At 33.8% G+C, this 22,436-nt stretch overlaps 1 protein-coding gene across 3 annotated transcripts in view; it reads left to right on the top strand.

Annotated features, from left to right (window-relative positions):
- The window catches only part of CNTN5 (contactin 5), a 1,351,205-nt gene that overhangs the window by 1,058,029 nt on the left and 270,740 nt on the right, over positions 1 to 22,436 (top strand). For all 3 annotated transcript variants that reach the window (XM_053203841.1, XM_053203840.1, XM_053203839.1), the window contains exon 14: positions 8,454 to 8,604. In XM_053203841.1, coding sequence (XP_053059816.1) covers positions 8,454 to 8,604 — 151 coding nt within the window. The remainder of the gene's footprint in view (positions 1 to 8,453; positions 8,605 to 22,436) is intronic.

Consider the following 22,436-nt stretch of genomic DNA (forward strand, 5'->3'; position numbering starts at 1 on the left):
TGCAATCTAAGTAAATAAATAGGAAAAATGTGTTGCTTCTTTTCATGCTTTAATTCTTACCATACTGAAGTTTTATGATGTAATTGTAAAAATCTAGTTTATTACTTTAAAATAAATGATATTTTTTCCTGATATATGTTTTTAAGCTTTTGCAGGACAAGTTTACATTGCATACAGTTTGTCCCATCACTTCTTTTATAAGGTCTTTTCAACTTTAGTTTTAATAGGTTTACACACTATCTTTTTTATGGTATATAAAAATCATGTAAGAGATATGTTAATTTTCATAAAATAATATCTTGAGGGCAGGGGATCATAATGCCGATTTCTAGCAGCCTCTCCCTGCTTCCATAGCAATGCTAATATTTACCCACACAGTTCTTACTTACCAATAGGCAAGACAACATTCCAAGAGAAAGGCAGCACTCCGAGTGAGGTAAAGCACCCTCTCATCATGGGGTATCTACCATTATTAGCCTTACCTGAAAGGGAAAGCCTTTCTGAGACTAAGCCCAGCTGTCTCAGAGGGTTACACCCTTGATAGTAGTGTAACCAGGACACTAGCACTTCATTATTTAAGTACCACAAGAAAGATTCCATCCAGTGGAAAAGGCTACTCAATGGAACATGTTTGGGCCACAGGAATGGATTTTACTTTTTTGCATTCTACTTTCCTAAACTTTGCCCTGGGATATTTGTAATACAAAGAAAGAGACTTGAGTGATCAAAATTCACTGTCTCCCAAGGTGGGTAGGAGCCCAAGTGTACTTTCTTGCTCTGCACTAAAATTCCCATAGCACAATATTAACAGAAATACCCAAGATCCCAGGAATCTGGAAACTTACCACTTACATATCAGCTAAATGTAACATTCTATAAATCACCTTATTGAATTATGAATGTTCGCACTTAGAACTTCTCCACATTGTGATAAACCCACTTAGAGTAGATACAGGAGCCCAAATTTCCATCTCCTGCAGTATAACCAATCAAATATGAATGTACTTTCATGTCAGCTTACACTCCAATATTTCTGGATGAAGAAGCTAATTCAGCCTTAATTGTTTACATAGAAATATTATCAAATGTGTCCTTTTCCCATTCACTAGACATATTTTCAAAAGTACCTCTTATAAGTTCTACTCCTAGTAGGCATACAAAATTATTTAGCCTAGTAGGCTAGGATTTTGATGGTTTCCTGTCTCAATTTAGGTTTTTCATCCATTTTGAATTTACTTTTGTGTATGGTGTAAGAAAGTGGTCCAATTTCATTCTTCTGCATGTTGCTGTCTAGTTCTCCAAGCACCATTTGCTAAAGAGATTGTCTTTTTCACATTACGTACTCTTCCCTGTTTTGTCAAACATTAGTTGCCCATATATTTGTGGGTCCATTTCTGGGTTCTCTATTCTATTCCATTGATCTATGTGTCTGTTTTTGTGCCCCTACTGTACTGTCTTTTTAAAAAATATTTTAATGTTTATTTATTTTTAAGCGAGACAGAGAGAGTGCGAGCAAGGGAGGGGCAGAGAGAGAGGGAGACACAGAATCTGAAGCAGGCCCCAGGCTCTGAGCTGTCAGCACAGAGCCTGATGCAGGTCTTGAACCCACAAACCATGAGACCATGACCTGAGCCGAAGTCAAACACTCAACCGAGCCACCCAGGCGCCCCATACCATACTGTCTTGATGATCATCGCTTTGTACTACAGCTTAAAGTCTGAGATTCTGATGCCTCCAGCTTTGGTTTTCTTTCAACATTATTTTGGCTATTCAGGGTCTTTTCTGGTTCCATGTAAATTTTAGGATTGTTTATTCCAGCTCTGTGAAGAATGCTGGTGTTATTTTGATAGGGTTTGCATTGAATGTATAGATAGCTTTGGGTAGTATTGACATTTTAACAATATTTGTTTTTCCAATTCATGAGCATGGAATGTTTTCCATTTCTTTGTGTCTTCTTCAGTTTCTTTAATAAGCTTTCTATAGTTTCCAGCATACAGATCTTTTACCTCTTTGGTTAGGTTTATTCCTAGGTATTTTATGTTTTTTGGTGCAATTATAAATGGGATCAATTCCCTGATATCTCTTTCTGTTGCTTCACTATTGGTGTATAGGAATGCAACCGATTTTTGTACATGGATTTGATATCCTATGACTTTACTGAATTCATGGATCAGCTCTAGCAGTTTTTTTGGTGGAGTCTTTCAGGTTTTCCATGTAGAGTATCATGTCATCTGAAAAGAGCTGAAGTTTCACTTCTTCTTTGCCAATTTGGATGCCTTTTATTTCATTTTGTTGTCTGACTTCTGAGGCTAAGACTTCCAACACTAAGTTGAAGAAGAGTGGTGAGAGTGTATATCCCTGCCGTGTTCCTGATCTTAGGGGGAAAGCTGTTTTTCCTCATTAAGGATGATATTAGCTGTGGGCTTTCACATATGGCTTTTATGATGGTAAGGCATGTTCCTTCTATCCCAACTTTCTTGAGGGTTTTTATCAAGAAAGAATGCATCTATTGACATGGTTATATGGTTCTTATACTTTTCTTCTATTAACGTGGTGTATCATATTGATTGATTTGCTAATATTGTACCAGCATGCAATCCAGGAATAAATCCCACTTGATCATGGTGAATGATCTTTTAATGTACTATTGAATTCAATTTGCTAGTATCTTGACAATTTTTACATCTTTCCTCATCAGAGATATTGGTTTGTAATTCTCCTTTTTAGTGGGGTCTTTGTCTGGTTTTGGAATCAAGGTAAGGCTGGCTTCATAGAATGAGTTTGGAAACTTTCCTTCCATTTCTATTTCTTGAAACGGTTTGAGAGAATAGGTATTAACTCTGCTTAAATTCCCGTAGAATTCCCGTAGAACGCTATCCGGTTCAGGACTCTTATTTGTTGGGAGGTGTTTGATAACTGATTCAATATCTTTGCTAGTTATGGGTCTGTTCAAATTTTCTATTTCTTCCTGTTTGAGTTTTGGTAGTGTGTGTCTAGGAATTTGTCCATTTCTTAAAGATTTTCCAGTGCATATAATTTTTCAGAGTATTATTTTATAATTGTTTATATTTCTGTGGTATTGGTTGTGATCTTCCTCTTTCATTAGTAATTTTATCTATTTGAGTCCTCTCTCTTTTTGAGAAGTCTGGCTAGGGGCTTATCAATTTATTTATTCTTTCAAAAACACAGCTCCTAATTTCATTGATCTGTTCTACTGTATTTTTGGTTTTGATAGAATTGGTTTTTGCTCTAATCTTTGTTATTTCTTTTCTTCTGCTGGCTTTAGGCTTTATTTGCTGTTCATTTGCTAGCTCCCTTAGGTGTAAGGTTAGGTTGTATATTTGGGATCTTTCTTGCTTCTTGAGATAGGCCTGAACTGCAATGTCTTTTCCTCTTACGACTGCCTTTGCTTGCATGCCAAAGGGTTTGGCCTGTCATGTTTTCATTTTCCTTTGCTTCCATGTAATTTTTAATTTCTTCTTTAATTTCCTGGTTAGCTCATTCATTATTTAGTAGGATGTTCTTTAACCTCCATGTATTTGGGGGCTCTCAAAAATTTTTCTTGTGGTTGATTTAAAGTTTCCTGGCATTGTGATCTGAAAATACGCATGGGATGATCTCAATCTTTTTTCACCTATTGAAAGATGCTTTGTGACTCAATATGTGATGTATTTTGGAGACTGTCCCATGTACACTTGAGAAGAATGTGTATTCTGCTGCTTTAGGATGAAATGTTCTAAATATATCTATTATGTCCATCTGGTCCAATGTGTCATTCAGAGCCATTGTTTCCTTGTTGATTTTCTGCCTAAATGACCTATCCATTGCTATAAGTGAAGTATTAAAGTCACCTACAATTATGGTATTATTATCAATAGTTTTGTTTATGTTTGTGATTAATCGATTTATATATTTGGGAATCACATTGGGGGCATAAATATTTACAATTGTTAGTTCTTCTTGCTGGATAGACCCCTTAATTCTGATATTATGCCCTTCTTCATCTCTTGTTACAATCTTCGTTTTAAACTCTAGTTTGTCTTGGGGCACTTGGGTGGCTCAGTCAGTTAAACGTCTGACTTCAGCTCAAGTCACGATCTCATGGTTCATGAGTTTAAGCCTTACATCAGGCTCTGTGCTGACAGCTTAGAGCCTGGAGCCCGTTTTGGATCTGTGTCTCCCTCTCTCTCTGCCCCCTCCCCCACTCATGCTCTGTCTCTCTCTATCAAAAATAAACATTAAAAAATTGTAAGAAAATAAAAAATAAAATCTAGTTTTCTGATATAAGTATGGCTACTCTGGCTTTCTTTTGATGTCCATTAGCATGATAGATGATTCTCCATCCCCTCACTTTCAATCTTCAGGTGTCCTCAGGTCTAAAATCCATCTCTTGTAGGCAGCATATACTTGGTAATTGGATCTGTTTTGTTTTTGTTTTTGTCTTTGTTTTTTGTCTGTTTGTTTGTTTTTAACGATCTGATACCCTATGTCTTTTGATTGGGGCATTTAGTCCATTCACATTCAGAGTGATTATTGAAAGATATTAATTTAGTGACATTTTTTATCTGTAGATTTTATATTTGTTGTGATGTTTTCTGGTTCTTTGTAGTCTTTGCTGCTTTCGATTCACAGAGTCCCCCTTAGGATCTCTTGTAGGGCTGGTTTAGTGATCACAATCTCCTTTAGTTTTTGTTTGTTTGGGAAGTCTTTATCTCTCCTTCTATTCTGAATGACAGCCTTGCTGTATAAAGGTCTTGGCTGCATATTTTTCCTATTCAGCACATTGAATATTTCCTGCCAGTCCTTTCTAGCCTGCCAAGTTTAAGTGGAGAGGTCTGCTACTAACCTTATGTATCTACCCTTGTAGGTTAAAGACCTTTTGTCCCTAGCTGCTTTCATAATTCTCTCTTTATTTATTTATTTTGCTAGTTTCACTATGATATGTCATGGTGTCCTGTTTTTGTTGATTTTGAAGGGCAATCTCTATGCCTTTTGGACTTGGATACCTGTTTCTTTCCCCAGAAGTTCTCAGCTATAATGTGTTCAAATAAACCTTCTGCCCCTTTTTCTGGGGCTCCTATGATACAGATATTGTTTTGTTTCATGGAATCACTTAGTTTTCTATTTCTCCCCTTATGATCTAGTAATTTCCTTTCCCTCTTTTTTTCCAGCTTCATTTTTTCCATAATTTTATCTTCTATTTCACCTATTCCCTCCTCTGTTTCTTCCATCCTTGCTGTCACTGTATCTAGTTTATTGTGCATCTCAGTTATAGCATTTTTGCTTCATCCTGACAAGTTCTGCTGATCTCTGCAGCAAGAGTTTCTCTGGTGTCTTCTATGCCTTTTTTAAGCCCAGCTATGAGTCTTATGACTGTTATTCTGAATTCTTGTTCAGATTCATTTTTTATATCTGATTTGAGCAATTCTCTGGCTGTGATTTTTCTTGACCTTTCTTTTGGGGAGAATTCCTCTGTACTGTTATTTTGGCTAAGTTTCTATCTTTTGCATGTCTTAAAAGCTTGTTATGTGTCCTGCACCTGAGAGTACTATTATATTAAAAAGGAGTCATACATTGTCCAGGGCCTGGCACTCCAGAAAGTGTTTTTGGTGAATGCTGTTTGCACTCTATTGTTATGTTTTGGCTGCTCTATCCCACCAGTCAGTCCTCTGCAGAGGTCCTCCTCACTTGTAGTGGTGGAATGTTTGGACTTTCAATCAGATGTGTTTTGATTTGTTTGTTGAAGTAACCCTGGAAAATAAAAAGAAAGAAAGAAAGAAAGAAAGAAAGAAAGAAAGAAAGAAAGAAAAAAGAAAGAAAGAGAAGGGAACCTTGACCTCATAAAACAAGAAAAACGAAAGGGGAGAAAAAAAAGAGAATCAAAAAACCATGAGGCTAATTACAGACAAGGAGAAATGAAAATAAAGAAGAAAGGGAAACAATGGGAAAAGGATAGAATGAAAATGCCTGAAAATGCATGAATAGGAATTGACCAAAAATAAATCAGAAACTATAAGCCTGATTTAAAAAAAAAAGGAAGAGGGAAGGAAAATGTAAATAAAATAATAAAAGAGAAAAACAGTTTGTCTGTTGGTGCCTGGGAACGGTGGCTGTGCTGCTCTGGTGGAGAGGCTGGCTGCATTGGATGAGTCAGTCTTGCTCCAGTAAATAAGCAGTTGCCACGCACAGAGGGGCAGGGTTTTGCCCTTCCTCCACTGGGGGCTGTTGTGCTTCTCTCTGAAGTCCCACCATGTTGATGCTGAGGGGAAAAATGGTGACATTCCAGGCTCTTCTCCCCATACCAGGGACCTCAAACCATGCTGTTCAGGCAGTCAGTTTTCCCTGCTCCACAGTTCTGCACCTTCTAGGCGCTAGGCTAATCAAAGTCATAAAGGACCCAACTCTCCCCTGTTCCAGAGTGGAGTCTCTCCAACCTGCAGATAAAAGACCACTGGCTGGCACCTGCAGGGTCTTTTGTCCTGGTGGAGGCAATAAACCACCTTTCCAAAGTACTCCAGGAAGGGACCTGCTCTATCCCAGTGCACCAAGAGATCGCTACACTGCGCTATGTGCTCTGGGGTCAGGTCCTTTCTCCCCAGGAATGCACACCATGTCTCCTGGCTTCACTCTGGAGAAAGCTGAGCACTTTTGAAAGCTCCAAGTTTCAGTTCGAAGAGCTGTTTGAAAAAAAACCCCAAAACAACAACAACAACAACAACAACAACAACAACAACAAACAGAAAAAAAAATGACATTCTCCATATTTCTCCTTCCCCAGTCTGTGGTCCAGAGAGGTTTTCCTCTTGTGCTAACTCAATGCTGCACTTTCACAACCTTCCCTCTGTCTCTCCACAGAAAGGGTTTCATCCCCTCCATGCTTATGCTGTTTTATCTCCCCCAATTCACATACCCACACCTCGATCCTTCCAAGCTGTCTCCGTCCAACTGTGGAAGTCTTTCTGCGACTCTGCATATCGATTTCCTGGGTGTTCCAAGTGATATGAGCTCAATACAGCTGTGTTTGAGAGATGAGGAAAATCCCGGTCCTCCTATTTCTCCACTGTCTTAACTCCTTCCTCCTTTTCTCTATCAATTCTTATCTCCTCTCAATTACAAGCACATATCTTTTTTGTTTTATATATATATATATATATATATATATATATATATCTTTTAATGTTTTTGTGCCATGCATTATACTGCTGTATAATGGACATAAAATAATTATGTCAAATTGGTTAAAATAAATGCCTCAGATACAGTAGACTTGTAGACATATCTCCCAGGTTCTCTTTTAGATTCAAAAGTGTGTGTGTGTGTGTGTGTGTGTGTGTGTGTGTGTGTTGGTCTCTATGCCATGTGTTCTTTTAGTCCAGGGTCCTCAACCCACAGCTGCCCACCAGAATTACTTGGGGAACTAATCAAAAGTATCTTCACAAAAATCGAGTGAAAGCAATATTAATATTAATGAAGTATCAGACCTAATTGAATAATTGCTACCAATGAAGTGAAATTTTTAATTGAAATTTAAATAATTCAATTTTTAAATGTATTTTAAAACAACTACAGTTAATTTTGTATAATGTTAAAGTAAAATATGCAGTAAAACTCCAAGATAGGAAGTGGATGACACAGGATTACCTTCTCTACATGTAACCTCTATTTTTCCAAAGGAAGCCCCAAATAGACTTTCTTGCCAGCACCTTCACCTTTTGCTCAAGGTGCTCATATTAGTCTTTCAAAATTAAAATTGATAATCATATTTAAAGCATGTCATTTTTTGAAACAGTCTGTCTGTGGACCCCACATAATATGAAACCATTATCTGCTAATAATTATATGTTTAAATTTTGAGTTAGTGCCTTTTGCATGTGTAGATAACCTGTGGTTTTATTAGAAATGTATCCCATGAATGGATAAAGAAGATGTGGTATATATATATATATATATATATATATATACAATGGAGTATTACTTGGCAATCAAAAAGAATGAAATCTTGGCCATTTGCAACTACGTGGATGGAACTGGAAGGCATTATGCTAACTGAAATTAGTCAGTCAGAGAAAGACAAAAATCATATGACTTCACTTATATGAGGACTTAAAGAGACAAAACAGATGAACATAAGGGAAGGGAAATAAAAATAATATAAAAACAGGGAGGGGGACAAAACAGAAGTGACTCATAAATATGGAGAACAAACTGAGGGTTTCTGGAAGGGTTGTGGGAGGGGGGATGGGCTAAATGGGTAAGGGGCATTAAGGAATCTACTCCTGAAATCATTGTTTCACTATATGCTAACTAATTTGGATGTAAATTTTAAAAAATAAAAAAAATTAAATTAAATAATAAAAAAAGAAAAGAAAGAAAAGAAATGTATCAAAGAAAAGTTGAAAAATTTTGATTTATTATCATTACTTCTGGTAGAATTAACATTTTCTTTTTCATAGCTTCAGCTCCTACTTTTGCACTGAATCAAATGAAGAAAACAATAATTATTACCAAAGACCAAGAAGTCATCATAGAGTGCAAACCCCAAGGCTCTCCAAAACCAACCATTTCTTGGAAGAAGGGAGACAAAGCAGTTAGAGAGAATAAAAGGTTAGAAGTTTATTTCATAATTCAAACTCTTAACATCAAACATTTTTTGAAGTTTCAGGTGATACAGACAGAGTATACAAGAAAGAGTTTTTGCAGTTATAATGAACTGTATTTCATGAACAGATTAAAATATGGTTTGTCTATATAGCGATTAAAAAGAATTCAGATTTCTACTTCAATATGATCAGATTTCTTTGCCTCCATGGTGTTTCAGTAGTGATGGGAATTTCACCAGGTTATGAAGAAATCACACACTTTGATTAAGCTAGTTATTTTTGCTTTCATTTAGGGTCTGCAGATTTGGAGATTCACAAGTTATCTATAATAATTTACTTTAATGTTAATATTTACATGATATAAACATGAATCTTTTGGGTAATCACCTTATGGCAGAGTATTTTCAGGCAAGATTTGTGTCTAGGTTTGTACTTCTTTTTTCAATCTCACTGAGGCAAAATAATATAGAATTACTTCAGTTGCCATAGACAAATGAGAAATGTTCAGAGGAATATTTAATGTGTACAGATTTGGTTTTGGTAAGCAAAACCAAAGGACATCACAGTAGTACAAATGGGAAAAAAATGATGAGAGAATCAAACCATCATAGGACTGTGTTTGCCAAGTTCAAAAGCCCATGCTCTATTAATAATTACCATATTTGTGTTGTAAATGATGATTCAGCTTTGAGAAAATAATATCCTCTAATATGTTGAAATGAGGTTGCATAGGTTGTTTTAAAGTGTTATTTATCATTTTATCGATAAGGATAAGCAGATCATGCTTTGTTTTATATCTGTCTGGATCTAAGTAATCATATAGAAAAATTAATTGATGTCAGTGTTAGGGGTCCATTTGAATAATTCTTTAGGTAATTTTGGAATATTTTGAAATATTTGAAAATTTACTATAGAAATTTTTCTTTCCCCTTCTAATCTGAGAATCACTGATTTAAATTGCCTGTCTCAGATGAAGTAACTTACAGACTAATTGGTTCAGTTCAGGCCCAAGGATGATGTATGATGCCTGAAAAGGGTGATCATCTATAATTAAAATGGGTTATACTGATCGTCTTGTTTTGAAAGAGAATTTATCTTTGTTATTCAGGCAGGGTGGGAGGTACAAAATCATAAATATGTGTATATATGGTTAAAATGCATATGATTGAATTGAATTTTTTGTATTGTTGCTCATAGAAATTTAAACAAACAAAAACAAAACCTGGCACAACCCTTATTAAAGCAGAAGAAAATATTTTTGTAGAATTAGATCAAAAAGTTTATCATGTTTTTTAATGCATCAAAGATTTTTATATCATCAAAATGTATTTGCCATGTTGGTACAAACCACTACATTTGAAATGCATTATTTGTGTTGTTCATGGGTGGCATGTGAGTCTTATCCTATTTATTTCAGTTCACCACCAGAGAATTTTCCTCAGCAAATATACATAGACATCACTGATGAGTTTAAAAAATTAGATAGCATCTCATTTGTTAAAGCAAATGTATTGAGAAAGGAACAGGATTAATGAATTTTCTGTTACAACAAATATAAACATACTAAACTTTTTTTTTCCAGAAGTTGAAAAACAGTTTGTGAATTTTCCAGTTTTCTTGATTCCTTTTCTCCTCACTGCTATCCCTTCAGGTTAGTGAGACATATACACTGGCTTCAAACTCAGATCACTCAATTTTCCAGATGTCAAATACTCTGGTCAAAGTGCTATTCAGGAAGGAGGCTAAAATGTGAAATATTTGTGTTTTTATTTATTCAAGTAAAAGCAAGACTGGGCTACATTTAATCAGCTTTTTGCTACTCTGATCTGTATGTTTATGTTTGTAAACTCTGATCTAGATGTTTATGTTTATAAACTGATTTAATTTAATGACTACAGAGGCATTTTTACACTTAAAATTGACAGGCACACTTGCAAAATATTGTCTTTACTAATGTACAGTATGTTACTTTATTTTGTAGTTCCAGGTTTCATTAAAAATACAATCTAAATAGAAATTTAAAAATATTAAGCATCAGGTATTAAAATAAAAGGCTAAGACTTAAATAATAATAGAAAGAATTCCATAAAGTAATGTAAGAAGACATATGTAGATATTTGAAAAAATTGCATGCCAAACATATGAATAGAAACTTGAAAATTAAAATTTCCAATGTATATATTATACATTCTTAAATAGAATTTCAGTTTCATATGACACCTTATTTTCTTATAGAAATTTTAGGTCACTTCTCTGTTATAAAGCACACCAACTGATAAGAGTTGTAAATAAAAATTTAAGTGGAGGTGTTAGAAAACTGTTAAGGGATTGATATCTTTGTGTCTTGCATATTTCACATTAGGGTTACAAATTCAAATCATGTTTTATTTCCTTGGAATACAAGTATATTCACCATTCATGTGATCTACATCAAATAGGTTCCCCAATCACCCAACCCCCAATAACTGTAGGTTATTCTTCTAATAAGAAATGTTAAATGAATTAGTCTTGTCCTTCATTCACAATTTTCACAGTTATTTTGGATCACTTCAAATTAAAGATTGAAACAGCAAATGGCAATTTCCTATATGGACATATAGAGATTAGTATTATATTGGAAGAAAGGAGTTAAAATAATATATATTATAAAAGAAACGTAAATATGAAAAATAAAACATTTTAAATGCATAAAATGCATAAAATTATGTCCATAGCAATAGCATAAAAATGCAATGAAAGATGTTAATTGCAGAAAAATATCATTTAATTATCTGAAAACTAGTCAGAACCTCAAAAAAAAAAAGAATTGAAAGCTTGGGTCAATAGCAATTTAACTCTAAATTGTAAATGCAATGTTGTAACAACTGAAGTTAACAGTTAATCATTTGTTTTATCAACAGAATGTCAAATTACATACTGACTTTTCTTTTTCTGTCAAATTTTGATTGAATCTTTCAGATTTTGTTTGGTTTGTTTTGGAAGGGGATCTTCTTTGTCTTTTTTTTTTCTTTTCTTGTATTTATCTGTTCTGCTAAGGAAGTATATAAATCATTATCCTAAAATTTACAGTCCAGTAGGTAATAACTAGAGCATAATATGACTTTTAGAAGAATTTTGATTAACAAACAAGTTGTTATTAAAATATATTTCAAAATATTTCATTCATTTGGTCCTAAATTATGCACCTAAAGTATATTTTAAAATAAGTTATATTAGAATTTGTGAGTGGTTTGTAGTTATTTCTTGTTTATATCACAGAATGTTCAGTATGAATTGATGCTTAAATAGTAAGTCACATTATTATTGACAATGATGATGACTGCTATAGCAGTTATAATTTATGAAGCACTTCAACATTGTGAGTAATAGTATATAATCCAGTGTATAAATCAAGACTTCATTTCCTGGCTTATCATGAAAACTATGAGCTTTCAACAAGTTGCTTAATTAATTAATTTATTTATTTTTTGCTTATAAAACTAGAATTCAAAACACTAACCACATTGGATTGTGAGAATTGAATGAAATTTTGTAAAATACACTGGCTGGTGTATAGCATTTAATAAACGCTCAATGAATGTTATTTGTGATGATGATGCTGTTGCTGCTGATGGTTAGTGGTGGTGGTGATGATGGTGGAATCAGCTGAGCCTTTGAACCTTTGAATACTGACATATATTTTTGTTATTAATAGTTCTGGAAAGTTTTACCACTCCCTTTTTCTTTCTCCAGTAATTCTAGAATGAATTCTAGAGATGTAAGTTATTATCTCGGATTAAAGGAGTCTCCATGTGATAAATATGCTGTTCATTAAATCTGTGCCTCTAAAGTGATATTCTTTGTCCATCAGAGCCTGAAATCTTCACTTCTCATCATTTATGGCATGGCCATTCTCATCAACCTTACCTACTCCTAGTTCAATATCTTTTGGATAGTTTCTGATAGCAGACTAAACATTTACTTCTGTAATCAGTATTATAGGCCATGTGCAAACAGATGAATGTATGTGGAGAGTTAATGGAAACAGAAAAGGCTTTTAAAGGATTTTTTACTCTTTCTCTTTTTTTTTTTCTTTTAAGGAAACTTCACATTTGCCCCATCACTTTTAAAGATCACTAGCACACATTCATTTAGATTTCTTAATCAGTCATGTCCATTTTCATACTAAACTAATAAGCTCCAGGAGTACTAAGACGTGAAATGTTCCATGGAGATTTTCTCCTCTAGTATATTTTCATTCAAAATGTTCTGCTCATCAAACTTATATTGGATTTTCACTTCAGCTCATTATTTCCATTACTTAGCCATTAACTTTTGTTAAAATATAATCACCCAGAAGCACTCCAGCAGTGCACAAATATTAAGCCTTCATTATTACATGTTCAATTTCCTGTACTTTTTGTGGGCAAAGACAATCTTGGCTAAAATGAAAAATACTTAGTTTTTGGTTAAGACACAGTTTTTGTTGTTGTTTTTATTGTTCTGTTTCCTTTCCATGTGCACATATATTAATTATTATTGAACCCCATGGAATGTGCCATTCATGTTTAAAAATTATTTACAATTATTGAAATATTAAAATGGTTAAAGTACAAATTTTCATTTCTAGGCAGAGGGAGATACCAGTGTTAGAAATATGGACTATAATCCAAATGGGTGCTAAAGAAATCCTGCATCCAAAAAAATAAAACTTATCCTATGAAGGGACAGGATTATAGTGTAATTTCTCTTTTATGGTACTGTCCAAAATCCCTTGTAATATTCCCCTGCTCACCAAAGGAGCTTCAGAACAACGAAGTTTTCAACTTACTCATTTAACACACACAGAAAATTGCACTTGAAGTACCCATTAGTTGGCTTCTAGTGGGAATTCATGTTGTGTTTATTAGGCAAAAATTATCAGGCTTACATATTGACTCATAGACATATGGAAAAATATGTTTGTAGTGCAAGCCCTAAAGGACATTGTTACTGAAGGGAAAATAGGGTCTTCTTTTTCAAAGGAAGAAGAAGAATTCACGGGGATAATTAGAGTCTTGTTTTTGTCCCTTTGTTTCCACCTACATGCTGTGTTTGCTAATGAACAAGCTGTTTTGTTGTTTCCTCTGTGACAATGTCTTTTACATATTAAGAACATAAAACAATGTAGACCCTAGGTATCTTGGTTTTTTTTTCAGTGTCTAAGAAATTATATAATGAGAGAAAATGAGCTTTCATATACCAAGAGTATATCAGTTCACTTCCTTTGTAGATTAAAATCTATGCTTCAAAGGAATAAAATGATCAAAATGACATTATTTATCTAAAGGAAGAGAAGGTTGATAACTGTCTTCATAAGATTTAATACCTATGAACAGCTTACAATATACGATATGTTATCACTTGGGGATTCTTACTCGCTATTCCAAAGTTCCACCAAGTTTAAGGGGATGAGAAGAAAATGGCCTCACATTCATTGTGATGAGGTTAGGAAGCTGACTTCCTGGTTTCCATGAAAACTAATGGCAGAAGGCTCTGCCTAATTTACTTTCACCACCTTCCTTTTAAAATGCCAGTAGAAACACAAAAGAGGAAAAATGCAGTCATAGCAGCATTGGAAATTATGAATATAGATCAACAAATTCTTGGCTCCTAAGAAGAATCACCCTTTCAAATAAAATGGGCCCAATTAAGAAATGATCAATAGCTTGTTCAAGCCTGGACCTCTGAAACTCAACAAAATCAATGTAAGAGCTGGTAGAGGGAGTCTTTCACTAACCTCTGCTTTATTTCCATATCTACCAAATTCAGTAACTGAGCCTCACTACAATGTTTGACTTGAAAACCTCTATTACATGGAAGCCACTCTTTAAGGTGGCAAACTATTAGAGATTATGAATCCAGCAATAGGACGAGAGAAGACATAAATGCTAGGATTTAAGTGATTCATAAATAAATAGGATGAGAGAAGACATAAATGCTAGGGTTTAAGTGATTCATAAATAAGCAATGATGTCAATAATTAGTGATATAAATGAAAAATATTGAATATAAATGAAGAATATTGAAATCCATGGATACTGGAAATCATATAATTCTATGTACTACTTCTGGCCAGAGGGGCTATGCACTGTTTCAAATTTTCCAGGAGGCACATTACCTTACATAAGATGTGAGAGGTGGGAAGCAATATTTTGCCTCAGTCTGAATGAGTTGCATAGAGCCCTACTAACCTGAGAACAATTTGACATGGGTTTGTTCAACTGACTGGTGTCAAGATTAATGTCTGAGGAAAAGACTCTGGGACACTGACAGAAATACCAAAGGGAGACAAGGAAAACTAAGAACATTTCCAACAGATAAAACCAAGCCTGTAAACATGGGAACACAAAAGTATAAAACACAGAGACTATCAATATAGTATACACTATTCACAAGTTATCTCTAAGAGATGGATTATGTATAATTCTAATTTTGTGCTTTTCTGTATTTTACAAGTTATATGTAATTATTGTCTATAATTATTCATATAGAATTGTATACACAAAGAAATTGTATATAATTTTTATGCACTGTCCTTATAATCAGTAAGTAAAGTTAAGGAAAACACCACAAATTTGTAGTGTTGTAGGAGGAACTTTCTTAATATATTTCTAATCACATAATTCAAATAGTTTAGATTTGATCAGAACATATGAAAAGATAAAAAACACTAATCCTCCTGCTACATTTTTTTTCCATCTTCAGAGAGAAAAACTACTTGGTATTGAAAACAATTCAAGCTTCCTGGCCTAATCTTTTAGAGGTGTATTATAGAAGAATTTATGTAATTTACCCTAGAGATTCAGTTGTAATTCTATAAGAATAGGCCCCTCTCTTATTCTACCATCATTTCAATCAACAGGCCAATTGAACATACCTTCACTCAGTGGAAAATTAGATTTTCAAATGAAATGAAGCATATGGTTAACCATTGTACCCTGGGTTTCCCTTTCTTTCCTTTTCTTTTTGACAATGCCCAAGTTTAGGCCCTTAACATGTCTCAAGTAGCAAACATCCTAAATTATACTTTTCATTTGTGTCCATTTTCTCTCCCCATATGAACCATGCTTCACCCTATAGCCCAAGGAATCTTTCCAAAGCACAGCTTTGAGTGTGTCATCCTCTTGCTGAAGCTACTGATCTGAATCTTCTATTGAATACAACCATAATTCATGAGTACATTTGAAATTCTCCATTTTATTTCCACATTTATTCATTAATCCATCTGACAAATATAAGGTTGAGCTATATGAAATTGCCATTGTTTTGTCTGTTAGAAATGAGTGAATAACAAAAATTTCATATGGTTCTATCTAATATTTTAAGTGCCTATATATGTCAGTGCTTGGTGCCAGGAACAGAGTTATGAATGAAACACACAGGGTACTACCAACATGGAGTTCAGAATCTATACCTGCCTTATTAACTGTTCAGCTGTCTTTCTCTCTCCATGTGTCTGTTTCTACTCATTTCTGCCCTCCTCCCAAAAAACCCTAAGTATTCTAACCTCAAACTGCATGGATGCTCACAATTCCTTCAAACAGGTTCTTCATTTTCTCACCTGATAACCTGTACTCAAACGTCCCTTTCTCTCTCTCTCCTCCTTTCCCTATAGCTTGTTGGTCAATCTCGATGACATTTGAAATCCTAACTCAAAGGAAAAGACTGTCTTATACTTTCTCATTATTGAAAATGCTCAAACTGATATAATTGCTAAGAAGCTGAGTTAGTGGGAAGTTAGATAAATGATATGTCAACTTCTAACTTTTAATTTAGTTTCAATATGTGCCAGTTCACAACCCTGTTATTTAGATATTGCCATCTTTGACATATAAGTTTTCAGTTATAAACTCAAAGAGATTGTGACTTGTTTAAAGTCGCCCATCACAAAGCTGAGCTTTAAAGCCAAGCTTGCTGCTAGTCAATGATTCTATGATGTTTATAGCAATCAAATTGTTTAGCAGTGATGCTGCATTTCAATCTACATGAAGAATAGTGATAGACTTCCTTTTATGTGGTAAAGATTTAGCTCCCCAGTTTGTACTAAAAAGCTGTATGATCAACTTTATCAGCTATTTTCACACACACACACACACACACACACACACACTTGAGTGCACACATACACACACACACATCCCTCACAAAAGGCCAGAAAACCTTCCAAATAAAGAACTTAATTTAAATCTAATTTTACTTCCAATAAAAGATGCAAACTGAAAAACTAAGACACAGTGGCCAAAATTTCATCTTACTTTTACTTTTCTCTTTCTACATCTTACTCTGTGGTAAGTTAGACTACATTGATGTTGATTGGCCATCTAATTATAAGAAATATTTATTGTCCTTTTTATCAATTACACATTAATCAATTGATCAGATGCTATTGACAAAATAATTCTAAAGATTGCATGATAGGATGTTTCTTGGCTGTGCTTTTATACTTTTCCCCTTGTAGATCTCCATTGTTTTGAGAGATATTCAGTGTTTCTAAACTTGATCTACATTAGACAATGAATAAGCACAAATAATTCAAACTTACTGAGTAACAATGTGCTCACACCATGCCAAATAGTTGAATGCAAGTGGAAAAACAAAGGGATTCTCACATTTTCAAACATTCTACTCTTAACAGTATGTTTAGATAATATAACATTTGATCTCAAATCTTCAAATTGACGATATCCATTTGAACACAGAAGATGTGCATGTAAAATGTCTTTAATTATTTGTTGCTCATATATCCCAAGTTTAAGATTCCAGAAAATCTATAAAGATTTCTTTTCAAAAGCCTTCACCTTTTTTTCCTGATCTTACCACCAGTTCTTCTTGTTTCCACTTGAAAAAAAAGAAAAAAGAATGTTATACGTAACAAGACAGACCATAACTCACAAGGGAGATAACACTAAAGAAGTCAGTTAATTTAAACTGTAAACTACAAGATAATCCTGGCTCTGTTGTGCTATGAATACCTCCAGTTTGTAGCATTGCATCTCTAGCTAATTACCAATTTAACAAACAGTTCATAAATTTTACTTCTGACTATGGTTCATTTACCCCAGTTACTATAAATTGCTGCACAAGGTGCCTGGTTATGCTTTCCACATAGGCACAACTTGAACAATCCATTAATTGTTTAAAGACTTTTCTTATCCAAAAGCCCCCCAGACTACAACTTTCAGCTGAATTTGTCCTTAATACAAACAACATCTAAAATTCATGGGAATTCAAGCATCTATGTGCAAGTTGGTGACTGATCCTATTATCTCCCCAAGTGACTCTTCATTGAATATAAAATAGTGAAGAAAGAAGATTCTGAGAATGTTTAGAAAAAAGTATTTTATAATGGAGATTTTTAGCTTCCTTTGAGATGCAAAAATCACAATCTAATTTAACTATGGTTGATTAATGATGGGAATTAAAGGGCTGGTTACAAAATTAAGGCATAGACCTAATAACCTTGATGACAGTGAAAAACAACCTGCAGATCATTTTCATAAAAAATAATCTCAGGGCTGCTGGGTGACTCAGTCAGTTAAGTATCCAACTCTTGATTTAGGCTCAGGTCATGACCTCATGGTTCTTGAGATATAGCCCTGCATGGGGCTCTGCACTGACAGTGTGGAGCCTGTGTGGGATTCTCTCTCTCTCTCTCTCTCTCTCTCTCTCTGTCTCTCTCCCTCCCTCCTCTGTCCCCCCTGCCACTCTCTCTCTCCCCTTCAAAATAAATAAATAAACTTCTGAAATTAAAAAAAAAATAACCTAAACAAATTTTATCATTAGCATGCTTATTTCGTTTGGGTAACAGAATTATTTATGAATATATAGATGATAGATAGATGATAGATAGATAGATAGATAGATAGATAGATAGATGATAGATGACAGATAGATATAAAAATATAGGATGAGTTCTATGTTTTTAGTTGTATCAGGAGGTTTCAGGGTACCAATTTATTTTTGTTTCTCTCTTTTTCTAATTGTAAATGGTAGCTCCACTTCTCCTTTCCCTAATACTATAATATCTAGTACTTTTCTATTAAATTCATTTAGTGAAAACAAAAATTATTAAATATTAAATGTAAGACATTATGCCAGTCATACCAAGATAAGTAACAGATACTCCCATTCTCAAAGGAGGCATATGCCTAATAGGCAATAAAACTAACGCATAGATAACTATAACACAAGATATTTATGGTAATAATGCATAGATTTATTAACACAGGATACTTAATATACATTATGTAAGTATTATTTAGGTACCTATTATTATTAGGTAAAATAACAATAAAATAACTACGCTTTATTGAGAACTGGCTCTTTTATGTCTGCATTACTTTATTTCAATCCTCACAATAAGGTAATATTGTAAGGAAGATATAAACATTTCTGTTTTAAATAAAGTAAATGAGTCACAAAGAAATTAGAAAATCAGAAAGAGAGCCGAATTCTCTTTGGATTCAAAACCAATTCTTGGTCTATTCCACTATAAAAAAAATAATAATAAATAACCAACTAACTAACTAAATAAATAAATAAACTTCAATAGTTAAGAAAAGAGAACATAAAATTTTGATGGAAGGTGAGAGAAAACTAGGATGAACTGTCATTTGAAATGGTTAGTCCTTGGGGTGCCTGGGTGGCTCAGTAGGTTGAGCTTCCGACTTCGGCTCAGGTCATGATCTCATGGTCTGTGAGTCTGAGTCCTGTTTTGGGCTCTGTGCTGACAGCTCAGAGCCTACAGCCTGCTTCAGATTCTGTGTCCCCCTCTCTCTGCCCCTCCCCTGCTCATGCTCTGTCTCCTTCTCTCTGTCAAAAGTAAAAATAATAAACATTGAAATGGTCAATGTTTTGACCATAGGATTTTGACATGTAGAGGTGGATTGTATTTTAGAAAGACCATTCGGAATTTGCAAAAGCAGTCATGAATCCAGGACACTTTTGTGAAAAGTAAGTACTATTATATGGCCATGGTACACATTTTATAGAAATGGAAATAAGCTGGAAAGGTTGAATAGCTGAGGACAAATTATTGAGAATTAGAAAGACAGTTTGAATTTATACTTAATTTAGTAGCCAAAAAGTAGTCTTTGAAAGACTCAATTACATCTATTCTTGAACATCCTACTTTTATTAAATAATTTTAAAATCTATATATGTTTTATGTAACAGAAAACTAAACCAATCTTCTTAAATGATGACTGAAATATAAAATATATAAATAAATATGATTTAAATTTCTTGATTTTATCAATGAGCTAGCAAGAAAGTTAGGAAGAAATGTTAAAGCCAAGATCTGAGCTTATTTTAGTGATGAAGCCATGCGTGGAATCTGATTTTCACTTCCAAGGCATTTGCTGACATTGAGCATTGGTTTTCACAAGTTGGTGGTGGGCTGAGGAGGAAAAAGACAAAGCTTAGGGCAGGCGCCTGGTAAGACTAGGCCCACAAATTGGTACCACTGCAGCATAAAACTGAACTTTATATAAATCAATCCACTGAGAAAACCATTAAAAAAATGATCGATTTTGTTTTCTTAGTTCTGAAAGGAAAGAGCAAGTCTTCCACTTAGGTGTTGTAATTAAGGGCCAGTAACCCTAATTTATACTACCTAGGTGGCCTGAAAAGTCCAATGTAAGGCTTTAGTTAAGGTAGTCCCAAACAGGAAGTGAACCCAGGTGGTTGAGGTACAACAAAGAATGAAAAGTAATGAAGGTATCAATATGTAGGTAAAAGTAAACAAAAGTTGTCACATAAAACAATAATACTTTTAACCTCAAAGCTTCAGGGGAAAAAAGACAAAGATATGAAAACAATAATATGATATATATACATATGTATTATACATATATGTATACAGAAAGTGAGGGATAAACAGAAACCATGAAAAAATTTAGTAAAGGTATCCTAATCATTAAGATATTAGTATAAATATTGAACTAAAATAAAAATCTAGCAATCAACTGCTTATAAGAGATATGTTTAAAGCATAAGAAAATAGGAAAGTTGGAAGCTAAAGATTTATCATTTAAGTACAAGCACAACAAAAAACGTGTTTAACAGTATCAGTTTCAGAACTATGGGGTGCCTAGATGGCTCAGTTGGTTAAGCGTCTGACTCTTGATTTCAGCTCAGGTCATGATCTCATGGTTTGTGATATTGAGTCTCTTATCAGGGTCTGCAGTGTCAGCTTGGGATTCTCTCTCTCCCTCTCTCTCCATCTGTTTCCTACTCATACACGTGCTCTCTCTCTCTCAAAATAAATAAACTATATATATATATATATATATATATATATATATATATACCTATATATATATATATATATATATATATATATATATACCTATATATATATATATATATATATATATATATATACCTATATATAGGTATATATATATATTTTTCCAATACCTGTTGTTTCTTGTGCTGTTAATTTTAGCCAGTCTGACAGGTATGAGGTGGTATATCATTGTGGTTTTGATTTGTATTTCCCTGATGTTGAGCACCTAGAAAAATAGACCATAAAAGAAGCATAAAGATGGTCACTATATAATACAAACTTAAGGTGATCAAACAAACATAAAAATTTTGATCTGTACATATAATATTTCCTCAAAATATACAAAATAAAAATCAATAGTTTTAGAAGAAAAAATATGTGAATCTAATATCATAGAATAATTTAACATATCTCCCTTGTATTCCAGAACTTAAAGGAAAATTTACGGCTCTAAGTACTTACATTAGCAAAGTAGAGGTGTCCCTGGGTGACTCAGTCAGTTAAGCAACCGACTGTTGATTTCGGCTCAGGTCATGATCTCATGGGATTGAGCCCTACATCTTCAGGCTCCATGCTGAGAATGTAAAGAGCCTGTTTGGGATTCCCTCTCTCCTCTCTCTATCTCTCCCCTGCACATGCACTGTCTCTCTCTCTCAAAATAAATGAACTTAAAAAAAAAAAAAAAAAAGGAAAGTGAAACTTGAAATTAAAGACCTAAGCATCTATCTAAAGAAGTTAGGAAAGGAACATGAAACTAAACAGAGAGTAAAGATGGTAATAATAAAAGCAAAAATTAATTAAATTACAAACCAATATCAAGCACAATTGGAAATGGACAAATCCAAACATTGGTCCTTTAAAAGACTACAAAAAGAGTCCTACATCTCTAGTGATCTAGAACATGAAAGCAGATATAAAAAAATAAGAGGAAAAAATGGAAACATAAGCACAGATTCTGCAGACGAATTGAAAAGGTAATAAAACAATGTGAGGAATAATTGAATGTCAACAAAGTTGAATGCTTACATAAAATGAATAAATAAAACTAACTTAAACTAACTGAAAGAATTGGAAAATACAAATAGTCTACTATTATATGAATAGTTAAAAACATTTACATACACACACTCAACATACAGTCCTAGATGTTTTTACTGGAAAGTTCTACCCAAGAATAAATGATTCCAATCTTACACAACTATTTCATAGTGTAGAAAAGAGACAAAGTAATCTTACTAACTAAATCTAACAAGGGGAGTTTGTGAAGTAAGAATACAAACCAAGCACTCTCATGAGTATGGATATAAAAGTTCTAAACAAAACATTTGCAAATAGAAAACAGCAGAATTTTTAAAAAGATACTGTGTAACCAAGTTGATCTTCACATAGCAAACCAAGTTGGTTTAACATGGGAGAACCAAACATGGTAATATAATTTACCACATTAATGATTAAACAAGAAAAATGATTAAGTTATCTCAATAGAACAGAAAAACATTTGGGGCGCTTGGGTGGCTCAGTGGGTT

The sequence above is a fragment of the Acinonyx jubatus genome, chromosome D1 (assembly GCF_027475565.1).
Source record: "Acinonyx jubatus isolate Ajub_Pintada_27869175 chromosome D1, VMU_Ajub_asm_v1.0, whole genome shotgun sequence".
Classification (NCBI taxonomy): domain Eukaryota; kingdom Metazoa; phylum Chordata; class Mammalia; order Carnivora; family Felidae; genus Acinonyx; species Acinonyx jubatus.